We start from the raw sequence: 16655 nt of genomic DNA, 5'->3' as shown, positions 1-16655 counted from the left end.
CTAACAATGTCAATCATTACATGTGAACAGGATTTTAATCTGTTAGATAGAAGGTGCAAAGAAGTTTATTGTTATACTTGAAATTTCAAGAGACAACTTATTGGAAGAAAAATTCTTAATGTTCATGTTGTTTTCCCGTTCATGACATACTTATGGTGTTAGGTTCAAGCACTGAATACTGTATGGCAAATTTTTTAAGTGTACCTTTGTAATCCAATACTTAATGTCCAGAAGTTCCAGTTTAAAACATGCTACACTTGATGAGGTCTCCTAATATCTCCCTCAAGTAGATTCTATTCTGGGATGGTTTTGGGTCTAGGAAGTATCTGTAGCAGTCCTTATATGAGCTTATGGTGTGATATTGATGCAAGGCTCGACATTACCCCCCTGGGGCAACCAAAAATGAGAATTGGGCCACCATTTGGTGGCCCGGTCGGGCTACCATAGTTTTGATAAATTGTAATGTTTTCTACTGTTTCAGGCCATTGAATTTGCTTTGCAGGCCACCAAGATTATGAAATCAATGATTTTGGTGCACTGATCGGGCCATCAAGAAAAAATGTTAGTGTGGAGCCTTGATTTATGAATTCCCCTTTGTTGACTTTTTTATATTGGCATCTATTTGGACAGGAGACTGGTTTGTGCATCACAAGGTTTTATTCCATGTGTTTCCTACAACAGGGTTGACAATTTCTCATAAACAATTCATAATGAAGGATTGAGTAATGGATATAAATTTGCATGAAATGTATCTAAGTAATTAAAATAAGCTCTGAACACTCCAAATGCTTATAATTTCATGATAGTTTTCTGTTATCATGTATATCTTGAGTCAAGTATCTTGAAATTTCTACTCTTGTCAGTAGATAACTACAGCCACACATGTAACATATAAAACAATGGCTATGTAATATTCAGTTATAGGTAGGAATGCATTTGTGAAGCTTTTTGGATCGACCTCTCTGTAAATTTTTGGTTTTTATATTGTTTTTAGATCAAATTCACCACAGTTTCTTTGTGATAGTGAGATGTCAGGAGCATGTGATTGCCACTCAGATCCTATCTACTAGGGAGATCAGTGGGGACTGTCTTCATTTTACAAACCTAGTCTGCCTGTAAGTATCTTGTGTGTGTTTAATAATTGAGTTTCATGGAATTTAAACAATGTGAGACAACTTTTTGTCATTTTTATGCCAATTACCTCATACTGAAGCTTCCATGACATGTCATAAGTTTAGATATCTTACAGTTGAATTGATTTGAAGAAAAATATATATTTTAGGTGTGTTCATTCCTCTTAGGGTGGGCCTTTTCACACATGAATCTTGAATCATTGTAATAATGATTGTTCTTGTAATCATGACTGTGATTAGCGTTTGTGATTCTAATCTGTTCTTGTGTGGTTTCACACGTGCTAAATATTCGTCAGCATTATTTTTCACTGGAATCATCGTTCAAATTACAATTTCTTTACCGTGTGGAAGGGCGGTTAGTTGAGTCATTTAAAAGTGCACTTTATTCAAGAATTTCCTTTTGCTCTTGAAGAGTAAAAGTTTGTAGCTACTATTAAATGTAAGGTGCTCTTTTATTAAGTATTTTTGGTTGACACCTATGCACACGGAATTATATTTCAATGATTTAGGAATGATCTTGGTAGTGATTTCACCATTGAGCTACTTGTGTATGAAATGAGAGGAAGATGTGCTACCCTCGACGCAGTTCAGAGCAAGAAAGCCGCTACCATGAAACACGGATGGAGCCTCACTCCGAAGAAATTCAAGGGAGCATCCAATTTCAGGGTATGTACATGTCAAAAGTCATCACTGCAAAACGTAATGACCCGAAATCACAAAGGTGGTTTTTAAAACCATCGGTATAACCCATGGTTTATGCATATTTACAGTATAAATTACACTTATTTACCAATGCTGATGAGTGCTTTTGTCACAGTGTGCCAAATTAACGCCAGTTGCCGTGGTTATCCACTCTATTTTATTCATGAGTCCACTGTTTTGAATTAGTCAACTGTTTGAACAGTGGACTAATTCAAAATAGTGGACTTATGAATAAAATAGCGTACTTAACCATGGTAACAGGCATCAATTTGGCGCACTGTAAGGGATATAAGCATAATGTATACAGGAAATCTGCATATAAACCATAGGTTCAACCGATGTTTTAAAAAAAAAAAACCTTTGTGAATTTGGGCCATGATGGATAATTCTGCATGGTTTACTGGCTTGGACCAAATGTACAAGCTGATAGGGAATTCCTCTGATTGGTTTGTGTGTTCAGAAGTATACCACTTTTCATCTAGAATTGTTTGCAGTCTTTAAAGCATTTTAGAGGGTTAGCCCACCTAATTAAGATTTCATAATAAAACAACATTACCGACAGTTTTCTGACCAACCGTTCCAGCTAGCCTCCCATTTGTTATCTCACCCCCTACTTTTCAAATTCTAGTCATTTATTGAGTTTGCTAACTTTGATGTATGAATGTATACAATCAAATTATATATAAGCGCATGACTCACTTGGAGAAATGCCTGACTCATGGGTTTGAACTCCTGACAAGATTTGAAAAAAAACACTCAAAAAAGATGGGAGTTTCTACATTGCCATTAGCTGCTTAGCATATAAGAATGAAAAAGGGAGAAAGTAACATACATGTATTTCAAAGTTGTGCATGGCACACTGGAAGGGCAGCTTAAAACTGGAGTGTTGTTCATGGCAAATAAGGTCATTATCGTCCCATGATCAGTAACAGAATACAAAAGATTTAATGGATGTATAGATAAAATCAAGTTGTTGGATGGTTTGCAAGATACAGACAATCCCATGAGTTGCAATTCCATTGTTTCTGATGTCGATTTGAAAAAATCATATGGTTTTAACCAATCATTTAATTAAATATTTAATCATCTGAGCTGGATGATGGACTTAAAAGATGTACATTAAATTCTTAAGGTCGCCTCTTATTCTCTGTCCGTTTCCACCTCTTGCTTTCCGCTTTCTTTTGTCTTAAACCTATTTCGTTCCCTTTTCTCATCCTTTTTCTTCGTAATCTTTCTTTCGCCCTATTCATTGGTGTCTCTTTGTAGTTATGTTATGGCCTTTGGTATTTACTTGGATACATTCCTTTTTCATCTATATTAATCTGTATTGTATTTAGATATTTATTTATAATGTTTACTTTATATATTGTTGTGTTTTTATTTGTACATGTAAGCTTTCACACATTTCAGTCTTTGACCGCTTATGATTGTATTTTGATTGTTTTTATTGCAATAAAATAAAAAAAATTGCATTAATTTCCATTTTTCTTTTGCCATCACCTTACAGCAAGGCGGCCGTTACCCACAATCCCCCGGTCCATCAGGCCAGAGTACAGTACGACAGAACAGCTTCGCCATGGTGGGCTCCGCTAGGCTAAGCCTAGCCAGCTGTCAGCTCAAGAAATGCACTCTCACAAAGGTTGGTTATTCTATCCATGATATTAATCTTTATTTTGTCACCTAAACAAGACCTATGGGATACTGATGTAACTCATCAAATATTCATTTTATGTTAACGTGATGTCCCTTCACCTTTTCACATAATATACATTCATCATGACTTTGCCATATTTTGTTATTTGATTTTCATTGGTGCCCCTTGGAACAAACAAAAATTATCAAACATGATGACATACTCCAAATATAAACGAGAATAGCTAACATAAATATGAATATCAAGTTTTAAAATGTACATGATTAAAAAAATTAACAAAATAAATATACAGATTAAATGTGTACCAAATGAGGAGAAGGAATAGATTCCAACATTTCTCCCTTTTACATCTCAGATGTCTTTTTCCATTTTGCCACTTTCTGTTTCAATTGTAATGGGTCTATGACAAAAATTGTTTTCCTGTTGCATGTTAGTATGACAGTCATTTGCATTCCCACTATAAGAAGTGCACACAATGCACTAGCTCTACAGTTGAGAAGTCTGCATGTGGTGTTAACTTCACATAAGCTCTTTCTCTCACGAATAACAAAATAACACATAAACACTGATTATTTTTCTTTCCTTGGTGCAGGTTCCCTTCCTGTCACCCCTTGAGGGCGCCATTCACCTGACCATGTCGTGCCACACAGACAGCCAGACCCATGCGGAGGGTTTCCTGACAATGTTTGATGACTGCAGCGGACTGGGTATGTGGCACAGGAGATGGTGCGTCCTGCACGGAGGAAACCTCTCGTTCTGGAAGTATCCTGGTGATGAAAAGAAGAAGGTAAGGGGAAGTTGTTGAAGGAGAGTAGCAAGTTTATCAGTGGATATCGATGGTCAGGGTTCCCACAGTCATGGAAAATCCTGGAAAAATTTGTGGTCATGGGAAGTCAGGGAATTGGAAAATTTGTGAAAAGTCATGGAATTGCATTTACCTCTTGGCTGTGGCAGCTTTCCAGTTTGTTGTGTTTTGTAACTCTCATACTCAGCTATTATAATTGGTGTTCATGATTTCCAATTTTCCCAGTTTAGTGACATCCCAAATTCAGTGATTTAGTCATGGAAAAGTCATGGAATTTCTGTGAGACCCCTGACAGTGAAAGAGCAATGTGAAGATATCAAAGCTACTGGAATCATTAAATTTGATTCATTGATAGTAAATTTGTTATAGAATTTGTACATTTGTTATTCTTAAAAGTCTCTATGAAATGGGACCAAAATCTTGGAATCCTCTGTAAATGTGATGATTTTTCTTTTTAAGATTTCCCATTTTCAGATGGAATGATGGAATTGAATAAGTGCCCTGTTACACCCACAAATGTAATAATCGCCCACAAATGTAATAACGCCCACAAATGTAATAACACTTTACCCACAAATGTAATAATTTCACCCACAAATGTAATAATGCACTTTACCCACAAATGTAATAATTTTTGATCGCCCACAAATGTAATAATGACTTTACCCACAAATGTAATAAATTTGAAGGGATTTTTGGCAAATCCGTTCTGAACTAAAATCGTATAGTAATGCGTTCATTTAGCACAAAAGTGCAAAGTCTCTTTTCCAGACCCGGTTGTTTCAAAAATAATAATATGAGCCCAAAGTCTTTATTCCAGACCCGGTTGTTTCAAAAATTATAATATAAATCCAAAGTCTTTATTCCAGACCCGGTTGTTTCGAAAATAATAATATGAGCCCAAAGTCTTTATTCCAGACCCGGCTGTTTCAAAAATAATAATATGAGCCCAAAGTCTTTATTCCAGACCCGGTTGTTTCAAAAATTATAATATAAATCCAAAGTCTTTTTCCAGACCCTGTTGTTTCAAAAATTATAATATAAATCAAAAGTCTTTATTCCAGACCCGGTTGTTTAAAAAATAATCATATGATCCAAAAGTCTTTATTCCAGACCCGATTGTTTCAAAAATGATAATATAAGTCCAAAGTCTTTTTCCAGACCCTGTTGTTTCAAAAATTATAATATAAATCCAAATTCTTTATTCCAGACCCGGTTGTTAAAAAAATAATAATATAAGTCCAAAGTCTTTATTCCAGACCCGGTTGTTTAAAAAATAATCATATGAGCCAAAAGTCTTTATTCCAGACCCGATTGTTTCAAAAATGATAATATAAGTCCAAAGTCTTTATTCCAGACCCGGTTGTTTAAACAATAATAATGCAAGTCCAAAGTCTTTTTCCAGACCCTGTTGTTTCAAAAATCATGATATGAATCCAAAATCTTTTTTCCAGACCCGGGTGTTTAAAAAAATCATGATATAAATCCAAAGTCTTTTTTCCAGACCCGGTTATTTCAAAAATTATAATTTTAGTCCCAAATGAGATACATTAATGATATTCCAGTGGAATAAAAATGAGAATCGAGCTTAGTCTTTTCTCCAGACGCTAATGGTAAATTGAAAATCAAGCATAGTCTTTGCTCCAGACCCGGTAACTAAAAGCTAAAACTTTATAGTAATGTGTTTATATAGCACAAAAATGCGAAATCTTTTTTTCCAGACCCAGTTAATTAAAAAATTATAATATAAGTCTTTTTTCCAGACCCATTTATTTCAAAAATTATAATAATTATAAAAAAACAAAGACCCACGATCCTATTTATGTTGAATAACATGGAAATGTAGCGTAGTCTTTCTGTCAGACCCAGTTATAAAAGTCATTAAAAACACAACAACAACAACAAAACAAAGACCCTGCAACCATTAAAGGTCAAGTCCTCTTCAGAAAAATGTTGATTTGAATCAATAGAGAAAAATCAGGCAAGCACAATGCTGAAAATTTCATCAAAATCGGATGTAAAATAAGAAAGTTATGACATTTCAAAGTTTTGTTTATTTTTAACAAAATAGTTATATGAACGAGCCAGCTACATCCAAATGAGAGAGTCGATGATGTCACTCACTCACTATTTCTTTTGGTTTTCATTGTTTGAATTATACATTATTTCAATTTTTACGAATTTGACGATTAGGACCTCCTTGCCTAAAGCACAAAATGTTAAAATAATAAATTTCCACGTGTTGCAGGGAGGAATGAAACTTCATTTCACATGACAATGACGAGAAAATAAAAATATTTCATATTTCATTTAAGAAAATACAAAAGAAATGGTGAGTGAGTGATGTCATCAGTTCCTCATTTGCATACCGACCGAGATGTGCATATAACTGTTTTGTGAAATGAAGCGAAACATTGAAATGCCATAACTTTCTTATTTTACATCCGATTTTGATGAAATTTTCAGTGTTATGCTTGTTGAATTTTTCTCTTTTTATTCAAATCAAGTTTTTGTTGGGGTGGACTTGTCCTTTTAAAAAAATAATTTCTTGTATATTCCTTCCTTTTTTCTATGAAAAAACCTAAATAACAAAACATTAAAATACATATTGAAAAAAACTGAGAAATAAGATATCAGTAAACAATAGGGAGATTACTTCCCGAAAACGATAAAGTTGTTGATTGACGATCTATGATATATTATATAAAAGAAAAACATTCTAACAAGAGGGGATAACCATTCCATTCCATGTTTTTATTTGGCAATAAGTCATGATTGACTATTTTTGCCACCCACTGTATGAGAAGTAGGGTAACAATTTTATTTAGTATTATTTTTATTACTTCTTTTTGTCTCACCTGCATAGCAGAGTGAGACTATAGGCGCTGCTTTTCCGACGGCGACGGCGGCGGCGGCGTCAACATCAAATCTTAACCTAATGTTAAGTTTTTGAAATGACATCATAACTTAGAAAGTATATGAACCCATAATGTTAATCAAGTATTACTTAACATCCTATCAGAGTTTCATGTCACATGACCAAAGTCAAAGGTCATTTAGGGTCAATGAACTTAGACCATGTTGGGGGAATCAACATCAAAATCTTAACCTGAGGTTAAGATTTTGAAATATCATCATAACTTAGAAAATATATAGACCTAGTTCATTAAACTTGGACATAAGTTTAATCAAGTATCACCAAACATCCTGCATGAGTTTTACGTCACATGACCAAGGTCAAAGGTCATTTAGGGTCAATGAACTTTGGCCGATTTGAAGGTATCTGATGAATTACAATCAAAACTTAAAAAGGTTTTGGATCTGATTCATGAAACTTGGACATAATAGTAATCAAGTATCACTGAACATCCTGGGCAAGTTTCAGGTCACATGGTCAAGGTCAAAGGTCTTTTAGGGTCAATGAACTTTGGCCGAATTGTTTTTTTTTGGTGAATTACCATCATAACTTTGAAAGTATGTTGGTCTAGTTCATAAAACTTGGACATAAGAGTAATCAAGTATCACTGAACATCCTGTGTGCATTTTAGGTCACATGACCAAGGTCAAAGGTCAATGAACTTTGGCCATAATGGGGGTATCTGTTGAATTACCATCATAACTTTGCAAGTTTATTGGTCTGACTTTTGAAACTTGGACAAAAGAGTAATAAAGTATCACTGAATATCCTGTGCAAGTTTCAGGTCACATGATCAAGGTCAAAGGTCATGTGAGGTCAATGAATTTTGGCCACATTGGGGGTATTTGTTGAATTACCATCCTATCTCTGTAAGTGTATTGGTCTAGTTCATAAAACGTGGAAATAAGAGTAACCAAGTATCACTTAACATCTTGTGCGAGTTATAGTAGTTTTCAAAGTCAGCACTGCTGCATTTTGAATCGCGTGATGCAGGTGAGACGGTCAGAGGCATTCCACTTGTTTATTATTATTATTTCTTGTATATTCATTCCTTTTTTTATGAAAAAAAAACACAAAACCTTTAAATACATATAAAACAAAAAACTGAGGAATAAGATATCAGCACACAATATGGGGATTACTTCCCGTAAACGATAAGGTTGTTGATCGACGATCTATGAGATATTATATAAAAGAAAATCATTCTAGCAAGAGGGGATAAAGTTTTAACAAGTTCTTCGGTATTTTAAATTTTCAGTGTACCAAGCACCATTTGTAATATATTCAGCATTTCTTTTTATTAGTTACAATTCCAATAATCTCAGTGGCCTAAGATATATTTTCTGGGGTTATATTGACCCGTTAAGTAAGTAAAGAGAGAGAGAGAGAGGATTTATGTGATCAAGAAGTGATAAGATAGGAAAAAAAAACTGATTTGAAATGACTGAAAGAGAGACAGGCAAAGAAAGAAGGGCCCCCTCCCACACCCGTACCAGAGTTAGGCTGTCCCGTCGGTGGATTCAGGTCCATCAACATCTTGAGGTTTAATCTTTCCAGGGGGCAAACGTGTGTGTGTGTGTGTGTTTGAGTTTTGTCAGACGTGTCTAAATCAGATATGATTATTTACGTCTGGGACCGACCTTTAACGTCACCATCCGAAAGACGTGACCAGGGCTCGAACCTCGACCCTCTGCATCAATTTGTAACTTCCCCACAGCTTGGATTATAGGCACACGCCACAACGCCCAGTCTTTAAATATGGTGTAGTCTTTGCTCTAGACCCATGCAGTTATTTCAAAATAGGAAATTATTAGAAACGATAAAAACAGACAAACAATATTAACCAAGACGCCACAATATCATTGATGTAGAATAACGTTGTTGTTGTTGTTGTTATTTTGGGTTTTTAAGGCGCGTACCATTCAGATCTGAATATTTACGCCTTTTATTAATTTGACGTTTTTGTGGTATTCAATTCAATTCAATTTTATTTATTTCACTTCCATCAAACAAAAACAAGTTGTATACCAACTTACGGTATGCCTTATCACAGGGTTTTATAGTTTGGGAGATGCTGGTGTCTAAGTTTTTAGATTAATCTTTTGCTTAATTGTATTTTAAGAGAACTGGATGTGGGGTAAAGACAACTCTCTAAACCCAAGCATTTAACTGGGTTTAATTTTAAAGATTGGTCTTAGCTTTGATTTTTTTTTCAATATTTGTTTATCTTATAAATAGCTGGGTATAGACGAAGGTCTAAGCATAATAATAATGTTATTCAACAGGAATAAGAATATGACAAAGTCTTATGTTTTTAAGATTGTTTGAATTAATTTCTAAATGACTGGGTCTGGAATAGAGACAATGCTCTAAACATGTGCTTTTGTACTTGGTCTTAATTTGGAGGATTGTTGGTTCTTAGATTCGTTGTGGGGGTTGGGTTTTATTGTTTTTTATTCTTGAAATAATTGTGTCTGGAGGAAAGTCTACAATCGATCTCCATGTTATTCCACAGTAGTTAGATTATTGGGTATTTGTTTTAGACAATTTTATTTTTAAATAATAACCAAGTCTGGAAAATGGACGTTTTCTTTGCAAATGCATAATTACAATGTTTTGTAGGGGTCTTAGTATTATTATACAAAAGAATCTGGGTGTGGGGTACAGACATATTTTTTACTGGGTGTAACTTTTGAAAACTGGTTTTAGATTTGATTTTCTTTTTTAATTCATTTCTTAGATAACCTGGTCTGGAGGAAAGAGTACGTTTTACGACTCATGTTATTCCAAGAGAATATGATAGGGTCTTATTTTAGATTTTTTTTTCGTAATTTTTGTAATAATTAGGTCTGGAATAAAGACAACATTCTAAACCTCTTTTAAAAACATGTTCTTAGGTTCAAGGATTGCTTGGTATTAGATTTGGAGTTATTTATATTTTTACTCTTAGCCTTATTTTTAAAAACAAATGACTGGGTCTGGCTGAAAGACTACGCTATATGTCCATGTTATCCAGCATTAATAAGATTATGGGGTCTTTATACGGTTTTTGTTGTTGTTGTATTGTTATTTACAATTTTTGAATAACGGGGTTTGGAGAAAAGGCTAAGCTCGATTTTCTTTTTTTCCACTGGAATATCATTATGGTATCTTAGTTTGGACTTATATTATAATTTTTGAAATAACTGGGTCTGGAAAAAAGACTTTGGACTTACATTATAATTTTTGAAACTACTACGTCTGGAAAAATACTTTGGACTTTTGTGCTATATGAAGGCATTACTATAGGGTTTCATTTTTTAGTTTTAAATAACCGGGTCTGGAGAAAAGACTATGCTTGATTCTCAATTTACTCAGAGCGCGTATATTCACAATACGTTCAGTATAATTTAAAACAACAACAAAGACTTTGATTCCACCAGTTTTAATTAACTGGGTCTGGAGAGAAGACTAGGCTCGATTCTCATTTTTATTCCACCGGAACATCATTATCGTATCTTAGTTTGGACTTATATCATAATATTTGAAACAACCGGGTCTGGAATAAAGACTTTGGACCTATATTATTATTTTTTAAACAACCGGGTCTGGAATAAAGACTTTGGATATATATTATAATTTTTGAAACAACAGGGTCTGGAAAAAGACTTTGGATTTATATTATAATTTTTTAAACAACCGGGTCTGGAGAAACGACTTTGGACTTATATTATCATTTTTGAAACAATCGGGTCTGGAATAAAGACTTTAGGCTCATATGATTATTTTTTAAACAACCGGGTCTGGAATAAAGACTTTGTACTTATATTATAAGTTTTGAAACAACGGGGTCTGGAGAAAAGACTTTGGACTTATATTATCATTTTTGAAACAATCGGGTCTGGAATAAAGACTTTGGACTTATATTATTATTTTTTAAACAACCGGGTCTGGAATAGACTTTGGATTTATAGTATAATTTGTTAATTAACCGGGTCAGGAAAAGAGACTTTGCACTTTTGTGCTATATGAACGCATTACTATACGATTTTAGTTCAGAACGGATTTGCCAAAAATCCCTTCAAATTTATTACATTTGTGGGTAAAGTCATTATTACATTTGTGGGCGATCAAAAATTATTACATTTGTGGGTAAAGTGCATTATTACATTTGTGGGTGAAATTATTACATTTGTGGGTAAAGTGTTATTACATTTGTGGGCGTTATTACATTTGTGGGTAAAGTGTTATTACATTTGTGGGCGTTATTACATTTGTGGGTGCAACATGCCCCTCCCCAGAAAAGAAATAAAATAAACAAATGAAAGTATAAGTGATTGAACTAAGATTTGATTTGATTAATGCATTTCAATATTTCATGCTGTGTAAATGACAGATATGAAACCTTGCACTATTTTCCAAAAAGCTCCCCCCCCCCTAAATATTATAACACTTTCAGTTGGCCTATGTCATCTATGAGATATGAACTTTTACACTTTCACCCCCCATCCCGAATATGCACTTGATACCAGTAACAGTCCATCTTGATTTTTCTCTTAAAATCATTGCTTACTACTTGAACTCGTCTTTCATAAAGGACTTCTTTTTATCCATTTTTCATTTATTGAAATCTTTCCCCCACCAGCCACCCATTGGTACGATTGACCTGAAGTCGTGTATCACGAGGGAAGTGAAGCTGATTTCTAGAATACACTGCGCCCGACCCAACACCTTTGAGCTCCAGACGAGCCGACCTTCTAGCAAGGCGGATAGGGATACCCTGGTCTCCAAAAACACCAACTCATACACCGTCACAAAGTGAGTCCTAAGCTTCAAGGCTGTGAATACTTACCTATATAGTATCAACGATTTGATTAGTATTTTTTTGTTTATTATCATTTTCAACAATTTAGTTATATTTATGCCTCCATCCTTAGCCCATAGTCACAAGAGGCAATATGTTATTTGGTCATCCATCCAACTGTTTGTGTTCTCACGATAACTAATGAACTGTCTTAATTAATCAACTTAAAACTTGAAGTATGCATATTAGAAGTGACAATGATCTGATTAGGTTTTAGGGTCACATGGTCAAAGGTCACAGAGGTCATCATTTGAAAAGTTTGGTGTGAAATATATTCTTGATCTGGCAATGGCAGAAGCATAAATTTATGCAGTTTATGCAAGAGAGTCCGGGCCCATAACAAAGCTTAGTAATCATCGTAGAAGAATATCTTTATGATTGATTGCACTGACCACAGTGTGCAATCAATCGTGAAAATCAAGCAAGTGGATCAATCCCTAACCTTTGTGTTACAATACCCTGCCAGTCAGATTATTTTTTTTGATGCAAGACTTCATAAATTTCCTACATAAATCACCTGCCTTCTTGCAACCTTCTTCCATGTAACATGTTCTATTTCTTCTGTTTTGTATTTTTTCCTCCAATCTCTTCTTTTCTCTTGCCCTGCTCTCATTGTTTCATGTTTTCATTCTTCCTCCTCTGTTCATTCCTTTTTTGTTGAACAGGCATCTCCTATCAGCAGACACCAAAGAAGATCGGGTGGAATGGACAACCTCCCTCAACAAGACTCTCCTGGAGCTGAGGTTGTGGTGCAAGGATGCTGTCAGGCCAAGCCATGAATGAAAAACCCAATCTCATCACAGATGACCTGGACATGAGGTTGAGGTAGTGTTATACCAAAGCTGTGAATGAGGCCAGCCTAAGATCTGTCATTTATCATGAGCATTTCATTACAAAAGAAACATTAGCCAAACACTTTAGACAAAATAATGATGTATAGCTCATCACCGAATATCCAAAATTCTCACAATAGTTTTTTTTTACTATGTACAATGTATGTTGTGTAAACGCTGTTTATTTATTGCATTTGGGCTTTGACATTTTTATTTGATGATATGCAGGGCAAGTTTATTAAGTGGGTAGGAGCACCATAAGGAAAGCTATGTGTAGTATGGATTTTTGTTTTTCATGTGGAACCTTAGTATGACAAATTAAATGCAAGAACTCGACAAAGAGTGGAAAGGTACTCAACTCCCTATTCAGGTATTAAAATGTAACAGCCAAGTATTTCTAGTGCGTTTATGACTTTTGGGGCCAATTATACTAGAAAACTAATAAGGTCACAAGGACATTTCTTCACATCATTGACAAATTGATTTTTCCATGTATTTTCCTGCTATTGATTAGCTATATTTTCAAGGTTAGTTTAGGTCTAGTATAATGATCTTATCTATTCTTTCATTTTTTTGATGGAGGCAAGGCTAATTTATGTACAAAGTATCTCCTGCGCTCATGTATCATCAAAGCAGGTATGTAATGAAGCAGTATTTATTGGGTATTCTTATTAGTTGCTTTTCTTGCTTCTTTGATTGAAATTAGATTACATGATATTACTTGCCTTGTAGTAGCAATCTAGTTGAGTAGATGGTACGAACTGCTTTACTGGTATTTAGAAATTATATATATATTGACAATTGATATGGAGATGTATAAAACAAAAAGCAAATGATTCCTGTTTTAGCAAATAGTGTTCTTAGCCCAAATTCAAGGATTATTATAGTGTAAGTATTTATCTAAGTTTGGTCCTGGCTTACGTTAGATTCAGCATAGACAGAAATTCCTCGTCAGTTTAGGGTCAATAGTTTGCTAGTATTTGGAAAATGTACTTATGACAAAGGGATTATAAATTTAAGTGATTGGTGGGAGCTTAAAATATTTATTAGAACCAACATTTTAATCATTGTATATTCCTTTTACCTTCAATTAGCGACTTGTGCTATATTTTACACATACTACACAGGAAGAATTATACTGTGAACATAGAAAAGCACCAAGAGCGCAGATTTGTAATTGAGAGCACCATCTAGGAATTGTTGTTAGGATCACAGAAAAGGATTATTCAGTGGACAATAGTGAGGTGTTGGTATTAAGTGCGAATCAGCCTGCTGACCTGGGGCCCGTTGCAGAAAGAGTTGCGTTTAAACGCAAGCCAAAAAATCAATTGCAAGTCCCAAATGCACGCTTTTGATTGGTTGAAAATCAAGTTACGAATGATTTTTAGAGTTGCGTTGATTGCAACTCTTTCTGCAACGGGCCCCTGAGCTCCAACACCAGCTGGATGTAGAGAAACATTGGGCACCAATTGCATTACTGAAAGCTTATCACCACGAAATGTCTACACCGACACCAGCTTTTCAAACACTGATGCTGGTATCACCCAGTACTTTGAAAGATAAAGATTTTAGTTTTTGGACTGGACCCTTTGGAATGGTGCAATAGGGAGGAGGCAGGATGGAGTCTAGTTGGGTTTGAAACGGAAGTGAAGCTAGTTCCAAGTATCAATTTCATGAACTTGTTAACATGTAATGTGTACATTCTCTGTTATTAAGTATGATTTTGTAATTCAATTCAAATAATTTTTGTTAATATTGTTTGTACATAGGAATATATATTTTAATCAAGTTTGTGTATCTTTGGATGAAAAGGAAATGTGGGTAGGTTAGGGTGATTATGCGATCGGGCTCATCCTATTGTACATTTTGCGAGTGTGAAACAGGTGAAGATGAGATATGTAACTGGAGATGAAATTATTTGTGCTGTAAGATAATAATTGATAACAAGTGGAGTGCCTCTGGCATACTCTACTGCATTGTACCATTCAATGTGGCTGCAGTTTTTACTTTAAAAGCAACTTCATGTAATATGAATAATTCTTCGAGAAACCAAATTAATTTCATAATAAATTCCTGATTTCCGAATGCCTGTTTACCATTATATCCATGTTTAACATACTGGATGATAATTTCAAAATCTTAACCTTGGTTACTTATTTGATGTTGACACTAAATGAACTTGATCATGTGACCTGCAACTTATGCTGCATGATCAGTGATGTCCAAGTTTTATGAGACAGGACCACTTATTTCAATGTTGTCATTTCAATGTTGTCGCCACCGTCTGAAAACCGGCCCATTTAAATCTTGCTCTGTTATGCAGGCCAGACAATAACCAGAGGAAATATTTGATGTTTCAATGTCATTAAATGCACATTTCTGCTATTTTGCATTGCATAATGCAGTTAAGACTAGTCCAGAGGTGTTCCACTTGTGTGTTGAATCATTTACTATCAAATATGTGACTTAAATATATTACTCATGAGCCCCCTTTTTATGTGTTTTATGATGACTAATGTGTAGCTCCAAATAATTTTTCTGTGAGGAAAAAAAAAATAAATCCCTTAAAAATTAATTCTTGCTTTTGTTATTTATTGTATTGAGTATAGGTGTCGTGATGGGTCAAGAAAGAGTAATGGGAAGAGACAAGCGAGATAGATTTAATTCCTTTTCCTTCTCTCTGTATATTGCTGGGGGGAGGGTTAAGGCCCCCATGCTAATTTCCCATTTCCTTTCCCTTCTTGTTTCTCTCCATTTCTTTCCCTTCTTGTTTCCATTTCTTTTCCCTCTTCCTTTCTTTACATTATTTTCCTTCTCTTTCCCCTCTAATTCCTCTTTCTTTCCTTGCCCTTCTTTCTCTCTCCCTTCTCTTCTTTTTATTTCCTCTCCTACTTTCCCTTCATCTACCCCCCCCCCTGGAACTGTGTCTGGTCTCATTTCTTTGAAGGGGTACAGAGGCAATTGATGTTTTCACAAAGGCTTCCTCAAATATGACAGTTTATTAATGGTAGATGTTTGATCTATCAGCAAAAGTTATCAGAATTTATTTTTTAAGAGCCTGTTGTAGGGGTAGAGTTTTAATGCAACTAAAAAAAAAATTCAAGTCCAAAATGCACTTTTCTGATAAAAAAAAAATTGATTTTACTTTTCAAGTTTCAGAATGCTTATTTGCATCACTTTCTGCAAGGGGGGGGTCCCAGTGGTAATGAAAGGAAATGCCATCACCTAAAGAGTTATATTAAACCTACCCATGATTACACAATGAAGATTCAAACCATGCTTTTAGCACCCTTGTGAAAACAGGCGCATGACTTTGTTTAAAAAGATTGTATAAAAGTGAAAGGGAGATCCATGACAAGTTGACAAGATAGTTTACACCGAACACCAATCTTTATCATTTGTTATTTGTGCTTATTCTGCTTTTAATATAAAAAAGTTGTCTTCTTTTTCTCCTCTAACAAGAAAACGGCTACAATATACACATTTACATAGAGTTTCTTTCTTTCTTTGAATAAAATAGTAACTGTTCGTGCATTTAAAAAATGACATAATATAACGGTCAACTTCCATAAAGGCCCGGTCACTGAACTAAACTACGCTTCAAATCAAAGACTAGGAAAAGTATGGGGCTAAAAAAAAAATGTAAATTACTTTATGCAACATTGTTAAGGTGATGAAAACTTTCAGAAACGGGTGAAGTATCAAATAATGATTGAATTTTGTCAACAAATTCATGGCAAGTAGACAATAAATTTTATGCATCAATGT

At 34.6% G+C, this 16655-nt stretch overlaps 1 protein-coding gene across 1 annotated transcript in view; it reads left to right on the top strand.

The window, feature by feature from the left end:
- The window catches only part of LOC121407679 (anillin-like), a 31395-nt gene extending 15969 nt beyond the window's left edge, over window positions 1-15426 (top strand). The window contains exons 13-18 of the mRNA XM_041598865.1: window positions 995-1115; window positions 1643-1799; window positions 3343-3474; window positions 4082-4276; window positions 11836-12008; window positions 12720-15426. Of these exons, the coding sequence (XP_041454799.1) occupies window positions 995-1115; window positions 1643-1799; window positions 3343-3474; window positions 4082-4276; window positions 11836-12008; window positions 12720-12837 (896 nt within the window). The 3' untranslated portion in view covers window positions 12838-15426. The remainder of the gene's footprint in view (window positions 1-994; window positions 1116-1642; window positions 1800-3342; window positions 3475-4081; window positions 4277-11835; window positions 12009-12719) is intronic.
- The last annotated feature ends 1229 nt before the right edge of the window (window positions 15427-16655 follow it).

The sequence above is a fragment of the Lytechinus variegatus genome, chromosome 2 (genome assembly GCF_018143015.1).
Source record: "Lytechinus variegatus isolate NC3 chromosome 2, Lvar_3.0, whole genome shotgun sequence".
Taxonomy (NCBI): Eukaryota; Metazoa; Echinodermata; class Echinoidea; order Temnopleuroida; family Toxopneustidae; genus Lytechinus; species Lytechinus variegatus.
This window is presented reverse-complemented; position numbering and strand designations above follow the sequence as displayed.